We start from the raw sequence: 21,003 nt of genomic DNA, 5'->3' as shown, positions 1-21,003 counted from the left end.
ATGGATGCTGTGACATTAAAGAAAACTATGGAAGCAACCTAATCACAAAATATCCTGCTTTAAGTGCCTTTCCATGAAAGAAAACTTGAAATGATAAGAACACGCAATACTTCACATTAAGCAAACTCGCAAGTTGAAACTAAGTGTATCCGCTTGACGACAGTGTAGCTACTTGGCAGTGACTGTGAAGTGTTGGAAACAGAGCCATATTATTTGCTAATATGACATGCACTGCTTTCATTCAGTAGAAGCTTAACACAACCGGAGATGGTATCCTTTTCGGGCATGCAGTATTATGGACTAATTAGGATTAGCCTGAGGATTAACAGAACAAAACAACTTGTACAGAATTTTTATTTGAGCTGCCATTTTATAGGAGGTCACGGTATTTCATAACTCTGTATCTGCTAATAGGTTGTGATATGATTTTCTTTTACTTTAATTTTACTTCTCACCTCTCAACTTCTCCTACATTAGCTTTGAGAAAGTCTACCAAGAGTTTAGAAAAAAAGCAGTGATGCTTTTCTGAGCTTTTCAAAACCCAGATGAATTTTTTGTCCCTTCGTCCTGCAGTTTCTTCATAATTCCTGCATCCTCTTCAACTTCAGCTCAACTGCAGTGTCAAATTTTGCTGTCAATGAAACGCTCCTATTCAGACCATGGTCAGATTTTACTTGAAGCTTTTTCTTGGCCCCTAATTCCTCTCTCCCACTCTCCAGGCAGAGATATTGAATAACCTTTGACTTTGAAGCCCAACCTAACCATCCCACCAATGCTTAACATTTGTAAATTCAGTTCCTGTTGAGGGCAAGGTCTTGAATACTGTTGAACTGGTCTTGCCTGGGAGAAGACCATTCCTTTAGCCACTGAACCAATTTAAACTATGCAAAGGAAATGTGTAAGACTAGATTTGGATGTGGTATATTGACTATCATTGGCCGTAGGTCAGTGGGTTGCATGCAGTTACTGTGGGGCACAGTGAGGGACATTGGAGTGTCAGTTTGGTGATTATTGGTGAATGTGGAAAAATGTTGGGTCAACAGATTGTTTAGTGAGAGATTGGTCTGAGGTATTGAAAATGGATTAATATGTGAGGCATGGATATGTTTAACTAATGTGCTGGTGGGCTCTTAGATTGGGAGATTAGTGGCATGTTTAGGATGGAGTTCGGAATCAAAAGATGTTTGATGTCTGTACCTGGAGAGTGGGAGAAGGGAATTTGGGGCCAGGAAATACCCAAGAAATTAAATAATCTAAAGACGGACTTTCTGAATCGGGTTCCTGGCACTGACTTGTGACCTTTCTGAGGAATTTCTCTTTAATTGTGATAGAATTTTGAGCAGTATTGGAAGGTACCTTTGCAGAAGTGACGTGCTGCTGGTGCACATTGCTGTAGCTTGAGTGAAGATCTTGGACGTTGATTCCAAAGCTGTCATTGAGCATAAGTGTTGACATTTGACCTGGTAATCTATTCATTAGATGTTTATTGTTTTCAATTTTCCGCTTGTGTATATTTCTGGTCTTCACTTCTGGAAAATGATTTCAATAAAATTTAGTTATTTCCTATATATACTTCATGTTTTACATTGTATCTAGCACAAATTTACACTCCATGAAGATTATTCGGTTTGATCAAAGTGACTTTCAACCTCAAGCTGTTCAGTAATGGGGCAGATATGAAATTAATAGGAATCTCTGCTAACTAACTCAACAAAACACTTTGGACAACTGAATACAACATTAACAGGAAAAAAGCTAGCCTATCCATAGCAAAATATGAGCCAGTATGAAACAAGTATGTTATTGTCATAAGGTTTTAACCATTTAAAAGGCACAGCAGATAGTCCATTAAAAAACATGTTCTCACTTTTGCCTTTATTATTGAAGGCAGGTATCAATTAAGAACCATATTGTTAACCACAAATAAAAGTCCTGAGAGCAAATAGTGAATTGCTTTTGCTCCTTGAGTCACTTAGGCAATATACATTTCCTGCCGATGCTTTTAAGTGGGAAATGACTTTGTCTGAGAGAAAGAAAGAAGGTAAAGGAGCAGTATTTAATATCACTGGGGATTTGATGCATCAAATTGAAACTCATTTTGCATTCTACAATGAAAACAAAAATCCAGCAGCATTTCTTAAAGGAAGCAATTTCAAGCACCTCAAATTAACAATGTGGCTCCATGTTAATAAATGTAAAGAGTAGAAAAGGAGAATATAAAAATGGTGAGTTTTATTCCCTTCAGAATACTCTGTTTAATTGTTAATACCATATCATTTTGAAAATTTACTCATAGTTCTTGATTTTAGCAATGTTATTTAATGAGAGTGATATTAGCAGTATTAATTAGTGAGAAATACTAACTTCATTGGTTCTTATGTTTCATTAGCTTTTTAGTACTGAAAGAATAAAAGCAGGATTTTATTTTTACTCTAATCATGTTAATTATTTAGCAATGTCATTGCCTCCCCATGGCTATTATTCTCACTCATGCTGATTTGCTTGTGTCTGATGGAGTGAGCTTAAGCAAGTGGCACACTGTACTGTTATCTCCCATGGATTCTGACTTCAGGTTGCTCAACAGTTTCCATGGCTAGAATAAGCTGCATATTGAGCCAACAGGAAATAACACTTAGGTATCAAAACAGGCAACATTTTTCTCTGGCACCTTTCAGTGCAAATAATGGATAGGCTGGAGTACTTGCTAATCGGTAAACCTTGCATCATCGAGGAAAAACTATATGGTGACATCTCGAGGCATTCTAAACATACTTTAGTGTAGAAATATTATAACTAAAATAAATAGTGAAACTATTATTATGGAATGCACCTATTTCAGTTGTGAACTGAAATAAGAAAAAAATTGACACTCAGCAGAATCAGAATCAGGTTTATTATTGCTGGCATGTGTCATGAAATTTGTTAACTTAGCAGCAGCAGTTCAATGCAATACATAATATAGAAGAAGGAGAAAAAAATAATAAATAAGAATCAATTACAGTATACATATAAAGAATAGATTTAAAATCGTGCAAAAACAGAAATAATATGTATTAAAAAGGAGAGATAGTGTTCCTGGGTTCAATGTCCATTTAGGAATCGGATGACAGAGGGGAAAAAGCTGTTCCTGAATCACTAAGTGTGTGCCATCAGGTTTCTGTATTTCCTACCTGATGGTAACAGTGAGAAAAGGGCATGCCCTGTGTGCTGGAGGTCCTTAATAATGGATGCTGCCTTTCTGAGACACTGCTCCTTGAAGATGTCCTGGGTACTTTGTAGGCTACTACTCAAGATGGAGCTGACTAAATTTACAACCCTCTGCAGCTTCTTTCGGTCCCACGCAGTAGCCCCCCCCCACCCCCATACCAGACAGTGATGCAGCCTGTCAGTATCATCTTTACTGTACATCTATAGTTTTTAAGTGAATTTGTTGACATACCTAATCTCTTTGAACTCCTGATAAAGTATAGTCACTGTCTTGTCTTCTTTATAACTGCATCGATATGTTGGGACCAGGTTAGATCCTCAGAGATCTTGACACCCAGGAGCTTGAAACTGCTCGCTCTCTCCACTTCTGATCCCTCGATGAGGATTGGTGTGTGTTCCTTTGTTTTACCCTTCCTGTAGTCCACAATCAGCTCCTTCATCTTACTGACATTGAGTGTAAGGTTGTTTCTGCAACACCACTCCACTAGTTGGAATATCTCACTCCTGTACACCCTCTCGTCTCCATCTGAGATTCTACCAACAATAGTTGTATTGTCGGCAAATTTATAGATGGTATTTAAGCTATGCCTAGCTACAGAGTCACGAGTATATAAACAGTAGAGCAGTGAGCTAAACACACACTCCTGGGGCGCACCAGTTTTGATTGTCAGCGAGGAGAAGATGTTATCACTAATCCGCACAGATTGTGGTCTTCCAGTTAGGAAGCTGAGGATCCAATTGCAGAAGAAGGTACAGAGGTCCAGGTTCTATAACTTCTCAATCAGGACTGTGGGAATGATGGTATTAAATGCTGAGCTATAGTTGATGAACAGCAGCCTGATATAGGTATTTGTGTTGGCTAGGTGATCTAAGGCCGTGTGACGAGCCATTGAGATTGCATCTGCCATTGACGTCTTGTGGCGATAGGCAAATTGCAATGGGTCCAGGTCCTTGCTGAGGCAAGAGTTCCATCTAGTTATGACCAACATCTCAAAGCATTTCATCACTGTAGATGTGAGTGCTACCGGGCAATAGTGATGGAGGTAGCTCACATTATTCTTCTTAGGCACTGGTATAATTGTTGCCTTTTTGAAACAAGTGGGAACTTTCACCCTTAGCAATCAGATGTTGAAAATGTCCTTGAATACTCTCGCCAGTTGGTTGGCAGAGGTTTTCAGAGCTTTACCAGGTACTCCATCGGGTCTTTCCACTTTGCGAGGGTTCACTCTTTTTAAAGTCAGCCTAACATCGGCCTCTGAGACGGAGATCACAGGGTCATCAGGTGCAGCAGGGTTCTTCACAGCTGTAGTTGTATTCTCCCTTTCAAAGCGGGCATAGAAGGCGTTAAGTTCATCTGGTAGTGAAGCATCGCAGCCATTCATGCTATTGGGTTTCACTTCGTAGGAAGTAATGTCTTGCAAACCCTGCCACAGTTGTTGTACATCCGATGTCTCCTCCAACTTCATTGGAAATTGTCTTTTCACCCTTGAAATAGCCCTCTGTATATCATACCTGGTTTTCTGGTACAGACCTTGGTCACCAGACTTGAATGCCGCAGAACTAGCCTTCAGCAGACAATGTTTCTCCTGGTTCATCCACGACTTTTGGTTTGGAAATGTACAGTCAGACTTTGTAGGCACACACTCATCCACACAGGCTTTAACGAAGTTGCTAACAACAGCAGCATACTCATTCAGATTCGAAGATGAATCCCTGAATACGGTCCAGTCCACTGATTCAAAGCAGTCCTGCAGGCGCTCCTGTGCTTCCTTTGTCCATACCTTCTTGGTCCTCACTGCTAGTGCTGCAGTCTTCAGTCTCTGCTTCTCCTCAGAGAGCAGTAGTACAGCCAGATGATCAGACTTCCTGAAGTGAGGGCGTGGAATAGCACAGTAGGCATTCTTGATGGCGGTCTGGTATTCTTCTGGTATTGTAAGTGCTTTGTTGGTGGTAATTTCTTCGTGATTTTTTTTTTCAGATTGGCCTTGTTAAAATCTCCCAAAACAATGGTGAAGGCATGAGGGTGCATATTTCTTATATGTAGAGTATTTTCATTGCTTGAATGTATAGCAAACAAAGTATCACAGAATTGCATGGGTGATTGTGATAATGTAAAGTTAAAAAAACTACGCATGTTATTTTGGGAAAATCAGCAAAATGCTGTTGGTAGGTAATTATGCCTGATTCTGTCAGGTGTATCCATCACTGATGATGGGAATACTTTTTTAACCAACTTACATCCCCATCAGCATGTATGACTGAAAAGCTTTAAACTGTTACTCGTGCAATCATTCAGAATGGTCCAATATTGCAGTTTTTTTGTTATTATGTTGTTCTCTTCTAAAACTTCACTCATTTTTAGATGGGAATGGTGCTGTTGCTGGAGCTCACTTCTCCGCTCCACATGAATTCATCAGAGCCATTTCCACCTGTTCTTCAGCGGGATTATGAATGTAGATTCACTCATTTTGTAGCTGCAAACCGGTCAATGACTGACAGTTAAAATAAAGAATATTTCGTTATATTTCCATGCTTGCCTCAATGTTATTAAGGTCTGATCACTGATACTTCCTTTTACTTTTCCTTGTATTTTGTTCTTTAAACTTAACTAACTCCAAGATAGCTTGGTAGTCAAAAAATCACTCTGTTAATTGGATTGGCGGTGCTGCACAAAGGATTTTCACTCACAGGTTGTTGTTGATGCAACTGCCAAAGAAAATAAAATTTATATCAATTTCTTTTGTAAGCAGACAGCTATAATTCATGTGAGTTTTGTCCTGTCCCTGTGCACAGAGTACATTGTGTCAAAGTGATGTGAATATATATTAGCTTGTCGTCTGGTAGCTGGTTATACATTTTGGCCTGGATTTTGCTGGTAACTGCTGATCATTTTACATTGAATTGTTGGCATTTTGAGACATTCATGTGAATGGAGAAGTCCTGAACTTAAAGAATTGGCAGTTCCCAGCTGCCCTGCACGTTGGAAAACAGTATAGTGTCCACTGGTGGAGAAAGAGAGCCTGTGCAGAATCTGTATGCCAATTCTTTTCAGTGATAAGAAAGAAAGATTTAAAAAAAAACTCCTTTAAAATTGTATTTAAAATATTAATAAGGATTAATAAATGCATTTAATTTTCATTTTATGTTGTATTTTAAATTCTCATTTTAAAATTTTATTTCTTTAGCATTTTTGCATGTAATAGAGAATCAGAAGTATTAAAAAACCTTGAGAGATCTGGCAGAGGGCAAAGCTTTGGGGAGTCATCCACTCTATCCGGCTTTCACTGGAGTTTTGTGACCGATGCTTGTACTGTCTATCTGTGTCTGTCAAGTCCATCTGACAAGACCTAGTTGTAGGCAGTATAAATATTTCATGGTAGACCTACTCATGAAATCTAAGCAAGTGTATGAACCACTGCTTCTAAAGTGGAATGAATGTTTTCTTTATGTAAGTAAACCATTTAAGCCAAGCTCAAGATGCTGATAAATAGGGGAAAAAAAACACTCTCAATCAGTAGAATCAAACCTAAAATGCCTTCGGACATTTATTCTGTGGCTTTTCGATCTGGCAGGATGCAGCATGCATCGAGATGCCGCCTGATGCTGGGTGATTAACCTTCAAATAATTCCTGCATGGAATTGTTACCCCCTCAAGCCATTCTTCCTCCAGGCTTAGTTTCACCATTGTTCCCCCAGACCTTCTCCTGACCATAATCTTTCTTGTCAGAGATCTTTCCTTCTGATATCTACTACAGTCTTCAGGCTCCTCACTTTAAATTATCAGAGCTGTTACAAATAACTTGGCATTTTGGAATGGTTAGTAAGATGTAGAAACCCTCAACACAATATTTAAAAGACCAGTACAGGTGAGCCATCCTACCACTACGAAAAGCAGAATTTGAAAACAGCATACGTGACATTTTGAAGGGTCTAGGCCTGAAAAGTCGACCGTTTATTCATTTCCACAGATGCTGCCCGACCTGCTGAATTCCTCTTATATTCTGTGTGTGTTGCTATGGATTTCCAGCATCTGCATAATCTCTTGGATTCCTGTGTTTAGACTTTGCTCCATTTCCTCCATACCCCGTAACCCAACCTTGATCCATTGTTTTAGATGTTGGGATTCAGCTGAAAATATCAAAATCTTTATATGATTATTTTGTTCCATAAAGCTGATTGTGATACTAAGAAAGAAAAGTAGATTTTTGTTTTATCTGCATCATGATTGCAAACTTTTTTTGTTTCATGCACATGGAAGTGCAGTGTATTCCCATTAAAATGCTGGCAGGGCTCTCTGCTTCACAGCTCCAATGCCCAAATCATTATTAACCACATTCATTGATAATAACTGGTTTTCTGTGTTTAATTTAGAATCAGATTTTAGTATCAACAGTCATTGGCAGAATTCTCAGTGAAAAGATAAATGGTTCATACAGTGCTGATGATTGGTGGAGTTATTAGTCAAAGGTAAAAGAAAATCATTATTTGACAATTCTACTGAGAAAGTAGCTTTCAGGACATCTGATAAATGACTGCTCACCAGTCATTGTGATCTTATGCATGCTAAACAGGGGGTACTGAAGTGTCTGCAGGTTTCATCTTTTAGGGGAATTTATGACCTGCGATGACTTTTTTAAAAAAATGCAGATAGAAGCTATAAAATCTATACAGCTTGTCTGTATGTTAATATGTATATTTGAACATATAAATTGTTTTCTATTAACATTACAATTCCTGGTAACATTTGTTGCATTCATCAGCACTATCCCCAATTTATAAATGTGTATATGGAAGCAATTCGTCTGCCTAGAATATGGAGAAAAGATGGTATTAGGTAGTAAATTGTGAAAGTAAGGACTGATCAGCCAATACATGTTGGATTTCCTGCACAGGACAAGTTGAAAACAGATTGTACTCATATAGAAACTGCAGAAAAAAAGCTGTGTGCAGAGACAAATTGACTCAGTTCAAGTTCATATGTCCTCTGCAATGCAAGGGGTAGTTATTTATGCTTGATAGTGAGAAGGCCATTGTCTTGCTTGAGAAGATTATATATCAAGCCTGAATTCTGTGTAGCTGGAGCCATGTGTTTGCATTATTGAGTTAGTTCCTGAAGCCAAAATGACCGTATATCAGTACATTGTATGATGTGCAGGAAGGGATAATCGAGCTCATTGACTGTGTAAAGGTAATAGATGATTGATAGTTAGCTAAGGATTGTCCAAATATGTTTTTAAAATTTCTGAGTGGGGGTGGCAGAAGGGGAGAAAAAGCATTTTATAACTTCTACAGACAATTAAATACAGGAAATATTGGACTGAATTTTGAAGCTATGGTTATTCAGTGTTTCTAAAGAGTAAATTAGAGAGCAACTTGCGGTTTCAGCATGTGCACAGTTAAATGTGGAAACCAAGAAGTTGCGGTCCGATTTGCTCTGCTCCTCTACAAGCATTGCTACGTGGCTGCTGAATGAGAGAGTCATCAGTTATATACATGCAGGATGTGAATTAGCTACTCCACCTTTTGATAGTGTTGCTCAAAATGTAGTGTTGGTCCCTGTAATTGCTTGTGAACTTTAAACTGCATGATATATTGTACTTATTTTCAACAACCAGTTCAGCAGTGAGAAATCACATTTCACAATATGGCAGCTCAGTTCATTCTTTTTGATTTTAATCATGGATGGAGTTTTTGAAATTTGTTTTATTTTGTATCTGTTAGATCATTCTTTTAAACCATAATTATTTGTCTCATTATTTTGGTTTATGTCCATGGCTTGGCATAGAATTGAATATTCTTAGTTAAACTCCCTGGTTTAGTCTTTGAGTTTGTCAATACAATTTCACCAGTTGGGTTGCTTGAAGAGGCAGATAATGGTTATCCCATTGTCGTTCAAGACCTGATTCCTCGATCACGGCAACAAGCCGCAGTACATTCCTGATCTCAAATCACAATGCAGAGGTCTACTACAAAGGTCTGTTGTCAGTTGTAGGCACAATGAACGATGAGTGTATTTGTTCCACTAAATTTCTCTGGTAGATTTCTGAACATTATCTGCCCAATCTTATACCAATGTCTTGATCTCAGGGCCCTCAAACATCTTTGAGGCAGTGCTCTTGGTCTAATTACTTTTCTTCATATGCACATGGTCATTATTTATTCATTATATCACCTTTTTCCCACATCTATTAAAGCTGCTAACAGTTTTGAGATGTTTATGATCATGCTTCAATGTTATTCATCACTTTGTTATATGCAGTAATAAATTGTAAAGGTCCTAAGCTGACTCTCTGCATAATGCAGTAACTGTCCCTGATAAAATTTGAGCCTGATACTTGCAAATTACTTATCCTTTTGTTCCTACAAAGATTGATGAAATCAAGTGTAAGGTCCAAGTAATTTGTTTTTTTTTTCCAAAGCAATTCGGAAGGACATTGACAACAATGAGCTGTATTATTGGTCCAGACCTTCCTGGTTATACCACACTGCTCAAACTCGCTCTCCATTGTTCCTGCTCACCTACATTCTGTTGCAGATGAAAGATATGAAAAAAGGCCCAATTATTTTTGAATATTTGTTTGTTTTCTGAATCATGATATGAGTAAAGATTCTGTTGGATAACTCTTAGCTAACCACAGTTAGTTGGCTTCATTTATCAGAATGTCCCTCTAGGTTAGCATACAGTCGGAAGCAAAGTTGTGGTTTCTGATGCCAATATCGGTCTCTAAAAGAGTTTCATAGACTTGGACATTAAAAATGTGAATTCACTTTCAGTGGTGCCAAAAGCAGTAAAAACTACTCTAAAACTCCAATAATCTTGCTATCTGACTTCAGAAATTGCCAAAATTTAACTATTCAAGAATCCTGTGGAAACCTCCAAAGACTTGTAGAGCTGATATGTCAGTATGCTATAGGGTCCGAATTGGTTGTGCATGTATACAATGTAACATCTGTAACTAACTTGCTCTAGTGAGTTTCCATGGCCAATAAGAACTGTGGTGCAATCATGCCATTTTTATCAAATTTTTGCTGTAAATTTATCTCTAATAGTATCAAAGTTACTAACAGAGGAATCATAACATATTACAATGAAGCTCGGATAGGAAATAGCTCCCTGTGTGTTTTAAGGAAGTGCAAGAGATGGGACCATGGTGTGTTTAAAGAAACCGTTGAATATGAGACTCCAGTGATACTGTGGGGAGCACAGAAAACTGGGCCCAGTATAATCACTTTACACCGCACACTGTTGGAGCAGTGCTGCCAGGATAATCAAGGACATGACCCACCCAGCCAACACACTTTTCGTCCCTCTTCCCTCCGGGAGAAGGCTCAGGAGCTTGAAGACTCATACAGCCAGATTTGGGAACAGCTTCTTTCCAACGGTGATAAGACCGCTGAATGGATCCTGACCCGGATCTGGGCCGTACCCTCCAAATGTCCGGACCTGCCTCTCGTTTTTTTTGCACTACCTTACTTTCCATTTTCTATTTTCTAGTTATGATTTATAATTTGAATTTTTAATATTTACTATCGATTTGTACTCCCGGGAGCGGGAAGCGCAGAATCAAATATCGCTGTGATGATTGTATGTTCTAGTACCAATTGTTTGGCGACAATAAAGTATAAAGTAAGTATCATAGGCAGCACATGGAACAGGGCCTCAATGTGATTCAGAGGGCCTAGGAAATAGCTTTAGTCAGTTTAAAGATTTTGTTGGAAAAAGGACCCCAGTGAAGCAAATAAGCAGGATATTTAAATGGTAAGATAGTGGAATATTCGAAGTTTGCTGGCCTGTAACTTGAATGTTTCCAAGTGGCTAACTACCTTAGAAGTATGATCTTCACTTAATTTCCACCATTGGGCTTTTGCGTTAATTCCTTACTTGTGTAAAATGGATGGACTTTGTTCACTGGTACTGGTGCACAGGCAAGAGTACCAGCAAGTGTGCATATAATATTCCATTGTTTATATTTCCTTGCTTCAAGAAAATTCAAATGTCCAGATTTCTACTATGACTCCCAACCGTTGGACTGTATGCAAAAACAAAGTAATAACCACAAAAGCCTGTGACTCTAAGCAGCAACAGCAAACGAAAAGGAAACTGGAAATCAGGCTTTAACACTGTAAATTTAATTAACTTTTGCCTCCAGCTGATTGCCCTTGAAATACTTACAAAATTTATAAGTAGTAAAGTATGTAATTTAAATATGATTAGACAACACCCACCTCTTTATTGTGGGTGTGTGCTGCTTTTGGCCAAGCAATGGTAAGCATTGTACATAAATAAAAGTCACTCATCAGAACCATCTCTTCTATTTTCCTCCCCCATCTATTTTAGTCCAGTTTTATTTGGGACCTAAACACCGCAAAATGTATTCTGTCTGTGGGTGTGATTGTACTCAGTGGTATCTTGGCACCATGAAATGATATTTAACAAATACACTTTATCATTATTGGAATGGCTAAAAATTAAATTATCAGTTCTTTATTGTATTGAAGCAATTGTAAGTGAAAAATGTCTGTTATATTTCATGGATTTTTATTCTATTTATGTTCTGAAAAATGAAAACTGAGTCGATTTATGCCACTGCACTAAAAGCATCTCCCATTTTTCATTGCTGTGGTTACTGACAAATCTGAGCATAATCCATCTCATTTTCTGAGATAGCCCAGAATGTCCAACAGTGATAATCTGAGTATTTGCACAGAGGTATAATCACAGTGGATTTTACTGAATTGATAAAATGGGAAGATTACAAATCTGATTGTGTAAATTACAGTGGATTGTTTAAGTAATCATTATTTACCTTGTACCCATTTATTACTGAGTGGAACTTCACAAAGTAACATTTCTTGCAGCATACCAAATGTACTCAAATAAGTACTTTGGAAAATATATACAAACATTTCTCTATTTCATGCAGTACTCTTAAGATTGTTATTTCCTTGTACTATATTTCAGCTGTGTGTGTGAGTGTAGTTTCTGGTCTGCCTAGCTTCAGCTAAATTCATCCTTTAACATTCTTCTCTGAACTGAACTAGGAAAAAATCGAACTAATGGGTGATTCAGTAATATAGGCCAAACATTTTTTTTGATGTACCTAGTGATACAAGAGTACTGATTATGTTTCAATTAAAACTGGACCAGATTGTGCAAAAATAATCCAGAATAATCCAAATAATCCAAAATAATCCCCACTGCTTGTACTCACTGTTGTAAATAGATTGAGTGGGAGAGGCCTATCTTCCACATGTTTAAGTAAGGTACATAGATCAGCCTCCTCTTAAATATATTTATGTAATTTGCTTCCACCACACCCTGTGATTGTGAGCTCCATATTCTCAGAAGTTCCTTCTGGCTTCCCTTTTTGATTTCCTGATAATTGTCATTTATCAATAGCCTCCAGGTATGCTCTTTTGCACAAGTGGAAAGTTTACTCCGTAGCTATTCCATCAAAACACCTAATAACAATGAAGGTCTCTGGCAGTGTAGCCCTCAGCCGCAGTTTCTCAAGAGAAGAACAACTCCATCTGGGTATCCTTGTTGGTGTGAAGGATCCTAGACTTGATTGGTGCACTTCCCCAAACCTCTCTGGTAAAGAAGTACCCTGAGTTTTGCCAGCTATAAGAGATATGTCATTTAATTTTTTTAATATTAACCATTATTTAAGAATTATAAAAATTGAAATAAAATTAAAATATATATTTAACCTCATTATTGAAGAAAAAATATTTTTCTTGTCTTATATCCACAGTCCTATAATTACCATTGAGACTAATGGGGTTCTTGGGTCCTGCAGCAAGTCTCATCCGTGCGAGATCTAAGAGAGAATTCATCACCATAAATGGAGGGGAACTCAGTAAAATTGGACTTTTTTGTTGGACTCTTCAATTTGGATCTCTTGATAAATCTAAAACTTCAACTTCTAACAGCATACAAAATCCCAGGCAGGCTTTCATTTACCACCTACATCAAGGCCACTATTTTTCTTGGAGGAACTTTCAACAAACCTTTTATTTTAACATTTAAAAGACCTTCAACTTACCCTGATATTTTTTTTGTTTCAAATGTGAAATTGCAGCTAACTGGAAAAAGGGCAAACTTACTGCAAAGTTATAAAAGTATGTATTTTATGTAGCGACCGTGACGGAACAATGTATCAACCTACAAACACTTTCCTGGAGAAATAGCTTTTCTTCCCTGCTTATTAATTTAGTGTTTTGAATTTTGCCCATCTCTAAATGCTCTGGAGTTGGTGGTGATGCTTTGGGCTACTACAGATCTTCCAATGAGGTTGCCCCCAAAATGCTGTTGTGTGGAGAGTTCTAGAATTGTGACTCAGCAATATATATCAACCAGTCAGGAAGGCACGTGACTTGGAAGCCAGCTTGAAATTAGTGATGTTCCCTTATACCTGCTGCTCTTCTCATTACAAATATCACAGGTTTTGGAGATACTGCCAAGCTATTAAGGTAGTGTTAGAGCAGCGGTCCCCAACTGTTTTTTTTTTTATTTATTGGGTCCCTACCATTAACTGAAAGGTTCATGGGCCCCAGGTTTGGAAGCCCTGCCTTAGAGAGTAACTGGAGAACCACAGTAACAAATTGGGTATTGTCAGGTGGGTTGCTTTGCCCTGAATACTCTTATGCAGCTTGAAGGCTGTTGGCAGAACACTTATCCAGGATATTCATGATAGAGGATATTCTGTCATGACAATGACTTATTTTGCAGACATTGTGACATCATACATAAAAACGCAGCATTATAATTTTCAAAAAAAAAGAATGCTGATTTGAACATACCTTTGGGTCCACTTGCTAGATCACTAATTCCCATTATAGTTAGAATTCATTACAGTTCAACCTGAAACAAACTCTTTTGTGTTCTTTCTTGATAATTTAAAGATCAATGAAATTGAAATAACATTTCATTTCAGGAAAGTTAGGATTTTCTTGCCTGAAAGTGTTGTTAAGAAGTGTATCAACATGCATTTTTCTTGTGATGTAGCTAAGTTTAAGAGGCTTTTGATGAAGGAGGGATAAATACCATCGGCACTTATTGTTCAGGATTTTTTTTTTATTATTGTACTGTAAACATAACCCAGAGAGCAGGTCTATAACCTTTATGTCAGAAAAGTCAACGTTTGTGATGGAGTCATGGAATGAAAAACAGTAAATGGAATTTTATATCAATGATTTTCTTTGAAATTCATTTCAGAACTTAAAAATAAATGTATTATTTTACAAGATTGTGAATGGATGTTGTTCAATCACAACAATCAAGCCTGTAAGGTTTTTCATCCCAGGCATTTTTTAAAATATTAAGTGTAATTTTGTTGCTTTTTCAACATAATTGCCTATCACACGCCATTCCTTCTTTCTGTTTTTCAGGAAGAGACGAACATGTTGCAACCTTTAAAGGATCAGAATACTTCTGCTATGATTTGTCACAGAATCCAATCCAGAGTAGCAGTGATGAAATAACGTTATCATTCAGAACCCTTCAAAGGAACGGTCTGATGCTTCATACAGGGAAATCTGCAGATTATGTAAATCTGGCTTTGAAAGATGGTGCAGTCTCACTGGTCATTAATTTGGGGTCAGGAGCGTTTGAAGCTTTGGTGGAACCTGTGAATGGAAAATTTAATGACAATGCCTGGCATGATGTGAAAGTAACCCGGAACCTTCGTCAGGTAACAGTACAAAGGGTGATGTGGAAAATATGGGACCCAATTTTATTTTGTGTGTGGCAGAAAAATAATTTTTATTGCACACATTTACAAATTAATTACCCCAAACTAAACATAATTAAATTACTTCTTTTGAAGTTAAAATAAATTGGACATTACAAGATTATTAGTTCTGTTTTTTTCACAATTCCCAGGTTAGTTATTTTAAGTTACCTGAGCAAATGCAGATCCAGAATTACACTAATCGTTTGATCAGTCTAATCTGTCAAAAGGGATGAAAGGTGATAAATGTCGATTCATGTAAAAAAAAATGTACAGATGATGAGCAGAGACCCAATTTGTGCATTTTACCTCAAATGTTCACATGTTACAGATGAGCTGATGAAAACTAAAATCTGCAAATACTGAAAATCTAGGATAAAAACACAGAATGCTGGAAATACTCAGCAGGTTAAGCAGCATCTGTGGAGAGAGAAACTTCAATGTTTCAGGTTGAAGTCCTTTTGTCAGAACGGGGAAGAATAAAAGCTAATTAGACTGCATGGAAGATGGAAAAGAGTGATGACTCTGATGGTGTAAAACCAGAATGACAATGGGGCTGAGATGTAAACAGGCATATCAGGGACATTCCCCCAGCAGCTTGATGACCACCTTTTATCTCCTTCACAGTTCATATAGAGGGTCTTCAATCAGAAATGTTAACTCTTTTTCTCTTCTGTAGATAATGGGTGTGACCACACCTGCACAGTACTTGAGAATTTTCAGAATCAGAATCAAAATTAATTTCAATGGCGTATATCGTGATTTTTTTCTTTGATTTGTGGCTACAGTATATAGCAATACATAACAATAAAAACTATAAATTATAATAAGAAGTAACTAAAAAGAGAGGGGGCAAATTACTGAAGAAGAGTTCATCGATTTATTGTCCATTTATCCATTCAGAAATCTGATGGTGGAGGGTAAGAAGCTGTTCCAGTAATGGTGAGTGTGTCTTCAGGCTATTGTACCTCCTCTTTGATGGTAGCAATGAGAAGAGGGCATGTCCTGGGTGATGGGGTTCTTTGTGTTTTTACTGTATGTGAGCAGGTTTGTTATCACAGAGTTTTTGTTCTTGGTGATGAACTTTAGCTAAATTAGCACTTAAGGCATTGGAGTAGGTACAGAGGAGTGACTATATGCAATCCCACCCACTAGAAATCAAAGAGATGGGCAGTTTCTATTTCCCAGTTTACTTAACTACTTTAGAGCTACCTAGAGTTAATCACGTTGGCCTGTGTGGTTGAGCAAATGACAAAGGGATATGGTGAAAGCCAACAACATTCTCCCTAACTTTATTCAGAGTCCCAATGGATAACGGGAAAAAGCTGCCAGAGCCAAGAGAAGTCCATACAAGAGAAGTCCATGTTAGTTTGGGAGGAGCAACCATGTAAACCCATCCCCATCATAAAAATATTAACTCTTGTCCATCCTGCAAGGATGTTCATGCTCACTGTCATTTAAAAGTAGTTCTCTGAATGGAGCTCAAAGCTGCTATATTTTATGAAATGTTTTACATGGTAGTTCAGTTTTCATTGTACAGGATCAGTTTTGTATATAACAAATTGTATAAATTTATGTTAACAAAATGTGGATGCGTGGTATATCTCTTGGGATGGAGGTTCAGTTCTGAAGTCATTAAACTGCTGTTCTTGGTTAGATAACTTCTCATAAGTGAATTCAGCATTTCGTGTGAAAGGAGAGGATTTTGTCTGTGCAGATTTGGGAGCCACAGTCACTATCAAGAAGAACAGAATACATTCCAGAATAATAATATAAATAACCTACATTCCCAAAGTCAGCAACAACAATTCCTTCTTCTCCAGCCCTTTGCCTTTTCCACGTATCATCTCCCAGCTTCTTACTTTATTCCTTCCCTCCCCCACCCACTTGGCTTCACCTATCATCTTTTATCTTGTCCTATTTCTCCTCCCTCCTCCTTTTTATTCTGGCATCTTCCCCTTTCCCTGAGAGTCTTGAAGAGTTCCAGCCTGAAACATTCACTGCTTATTCATTCCTATCGATGCTGCCTGATCTGCTGAGTTCCTCCAGCATTTTGTGTGTGTATTGTTTTGGGGGGGAAAGAACCTTTGGCAGTTTTATAAACTTGAGTCTCAGTATTTCTGCTCTGAAGAAGGGAAGCCCTTTCACCTATTTTGTTTGAAAAGATTAACAAAAATGAAATATTGGGACAAGTTTTCAGTAGCAGAGGAATGCTAATTACAGATACTCTTATCATTAAGAGTTATTAAGCTAATCAGACCATTATATATGGCAAATGCACAAATCCTGATGAAAAATACTTAAAAGAAACTTGAATGACCACAGGAAAACCAGAAATATTTTACAATTAGTTTAAGATCTTTGAACATGGTCCCAACTATAATGTCAAAAGTATATTGAGATCTGAGTGCCTTTGTCAATCATATGTAAAAGAAATACTTTAAAAAACTACTGAATAATGATTCAATAACAATGAAATACATGGGAACAACCTTGTCAAAGAAAATCAAGGCAAAAAGAATCTATTCACCTTTGTAAAATGAAATGGAAATTTTCCCTGCAACGTCTGCTAAATGTGATACGCAATCATGGCCAAGTACTACACTCTGCATGAATATTTATCTACTTTGAAGTTTGCCGAGAACTGTAGACAGAAAATAGAGCTAATGTTTTAGGTCAGAAACCCTTAATTAAAATCAAGAAGTGTACAGAAGTAAAAACATAAAATACTAGAAATATTCAATAAGTTCAGCAGCTTATGTGGAGAAAGAAACAGAGTTAAAATTAAGGACCTTTCATCAGCTGCTGTTGAAAATACCATATAGCTATAATCATTCTTTTCTACATTTACCTTTGTTACACCCAGAGTAAGAGATCACCGGCTGAAGTCTGAGGACATAACACTTTGATGTTCCAGGATAGAAACTGCAGCATCGTGAATTACTTTCTCTCCTTTTAACTTCAATTCTTTTTTTCAGTCCTAGCCAATCCTAAAAGTAACAAAATGCCCCAGGTGATTCTAATGCCTATTTACTGCCCATTGCCTTTGTGTTGCAGTGAATCTCTAAAGGGCTCTTCTTTGGGAAGTATATCTAACAGTTTAAGGAGAATCTTGATATATATTTTACAGTGCTCTATTTAAATTCATTATCCTGGAAAGTAAATATATTTCATAAAGATTGTTCAGTACACAATGCTTACCAACATTGATATCAGTGATATTAATTCTTATTTTTCTGTCTGTTAAAATTGATAATCCATTCTTATCATCATGTAAATCCTGTTTACTCTAACCAAAGGCATTATTGGACATCGGGGATTGGATAAAGGATTACAGTTGCATGAAGACTGAAAGCACATTTGTTAAATGCATGTTTGAAACATTTTAAAATGTATTAATTATAGATGCTACTAATATATACCTTTTTATCTGGATCTGTCTTTTCTTGGGTAATAAGAATATAATTGACCTTCTGCAATCTATATGATTCTGTACATTTCTTGGCTTCTCTACATTACAGAGTGGATAAGGACAAAGCAATCTGTTTGTTCTTTTAGTCAAATTTTTAATTATTTTGTTGCACTAAAGTGACCTTTAATTTCACCAGTATGTGCATAGAAAGTTGAAGGCTCTCGAGAACTTTATTGGGGGTTCTATGTGGAATTAACAAGATTACCTAAACTACTTAAATCAGTTAAAAACACAAAACAAGAAATTGCTTTAAAATCTGTTAATTACAGAATTTTTAAAAAATTAAAGCAACAACAATGAAGGTGATATTTAAACTAACTGTCATGGGTTCAAAGTAAGTATAGAGTCCCTGTTCATGACTAAGGTTTAGCAATATTAACATTTTAATACTGCTATTAATATTATCGATGGCATACTTGTTAGTCTGCTTTTTTCTTGTAAAATTATTTTGCCTTTCTTATATGTTACTAACATGCTTAATAACTAACATGTCATTCATGGAATGTGTCATTCTACTAACCGTTACCTTAATCAAATAATGTACTAACATGGTAGTGACCATCATATTTTTGAGTAACAATCGTTATTCTGTTCACAGTTTTAATTTCCTTTCTCCCCCCCTTCTCCGCAAAGCACTCAGGCATCGGACACGCTATGGTAAACAAACTACATTGTTCGGTAGATATCATTCTAATTGTTTCTTAGTTTGGGTTTGCCGTGTGTTTTCTTTCTTTACTGTAGACATCATTAACAAAAGAGGAACTGGGGTTGGTACTCTTCTGCTTACTTTGAAATCCTTCTTTCATCTGTTGTTGACCTTCTTTATCTGTTTCTATCAAAATCTATTCAAACTACTTCAGGGGCATCATAAAAGTTACAAGCGGTTGCATCAAGCTGTGGTTTTCGGGGGATCAAGCTAAATGGTGGCTGGCCCTGGGTTCACTGGCTCAGCCAGTTCCTGACCATACACAATGCATGGCATGAAGACGTGGACTGGGAATGTCTGAAATGCTACATCCATACATCTGTTCTTCGTTGCAAGCAATTTTGGTGTCTTACCCTTTCAGTTTGCTCTGCATGTGCACATCAGTTTGTAAGACCTGAGTGTGCTTCTTAATTAAATTATTTTTCAGCAGGTTATTTTTATGCACGTTTCTTTTCTTAACAAAGAAAAATGAAAGATTAAAAAGGGCAGTTGCACGATCAAATAAAGCTAGAGCTCTGTTGGTAGTGCTTACAGTGATGATAATATAGTAGTTGCTCCTAATAGCTTGTGCTTTGTCTGATGGGATTTATTTCAACCAGCTGCACGTTTTTAATCTTTAAACGCATATATTGGATAAATTTACTAATATTTAGTTTTAATTCAACTAACTTATGAAACATTCTACTAACACCGTTTTTGTGTCTGCTAAAAACAAATTTTGTTGCATTAGGAAAAAATATTAACATAAGTTTTCTATTTGGCTAACATTTTTTTCTAAAGTAGTTTAGATCATTTTGGGAGGGGTTTATTGGACCACCAGCTGAGAGCACTGAGACTAATCAGACATGAAAATGGGTTGCTGTCTGCAGGTCTTACACAAGAACCTGAACTGGAGGTTTTTACCTTAATATGAATATCGCACCTTTTCCTTGTGTTTTGTTATGTAGGTGACAATCTCTGTAGATGGAATACTGACAACAACGGGCTACACACAGGAGGATTACACCATGCTAGGCTCTGATGACTTTTTCTATGTTGGAGGCAGTCCAAGCACTGCTGATCTACCAGGTTCACCAGTCAGCAATAACTTTATGGGTTGCCTGAAGGAGGTAGGTTCACTTTTGAATAGCATAATGTAGGTGGTGGGAAGTAGATTCTTAGTTATGAAAAGGTTTGTATTTTCCCATCATTAGTATGCATCTTTCTCCATTGGGAAGGAGACATTAGAGTGAGTTTTAGTAAGGAACATCTGAGGTTCTGGACCAATAGCACTGGCAGAAAGTGTGCTCAAAGAGGATGAGTTAAATAATATGCATTCTTTCCCATCATTCTTTGTACAGCACTGTGGCAGCGAGCAAACAAAACTCAATTAAGGTAAGGAAAAGATGAGCAACTTTTTGATTCAAATTCATAGTATCTGGTTTTAAGGCAAGTCTTGTGTTGCTAGTTGTTCCCTTTTATCCCTGTCTACTTACTTTTGTAATAATTACACGCATGGGAGATTGTGATGACCTGATTAGAAATGAGATGAGAAGATATTGTTAAGCTTTAAGTACTTTAAGGTCAATATTCAGAGTGCATGATTAAAGCTGAAAATAAAATACAAATTAAAATGCAGTCTTGGGTCATGGATTCTTGCCTTGTTTTGTATTCACATTTCTTTATAGGAGCAGCAGAATAGTGAACAACACAGCTTGTTGTGAATATGGAAGAGGGCTTGCAATAAACTTAAAGGCAGTGTTTATTGTGTTTGAAATTACCTGTAAATGACTTGCCCTGTCAGTCATGCTCTATACTAGCACTTGCACATTGTGCTTGGCACTGATAAATTTAGAAAAATATAAGTGTGAATTGGAAAACTTTTAAGGAAACTACTTGTAGGAAGA

The 21,003-nt window shown here is 37.1% G+C and overlaps 1 protein-coding gene across 1 annotated transcript in view; it reads left to right on the top strand.

Moving 5' to 3' along the window:
- Positions 1-21,003, top strand: part of nrxn1a (neurexin 1a) — a 1,764,001-nt gene that overhangs the window by 621,869 nt on the left and 1,121,129 nt on the right. The window contains exons 9-10 of the mRNA XM_072265192.1: positions 14,599-14,900; positions 20,065-20,226. Coding sequence (XP_072121293.1) covers positions 14,599-14,900; positions 20,065-20,226 — 464 coding nt within the window. The remainder of the gene's footprint in view (positions 1-14,598; positions 14,901-20,064; positions 20,227-21,003) is intronic.

This window comes from Mobula birostris, chromosome 8, assembly GCF_030028105.1.
Source record: "Mobula birostris isolate sMobBir1 chromosome 8, sMobBir1.hap1, whole genome shotgun sequence".
NCBI classification, from domain to species: Eukaryota; Metazoa; Chordata; class Chondrichthyes; order Myliobatiformes; family Myliobatidae; genus Mobula; species Mobula birostris.
This window is presented reverse-complemented; position numbering and strand designations above follow the sequence as displayed.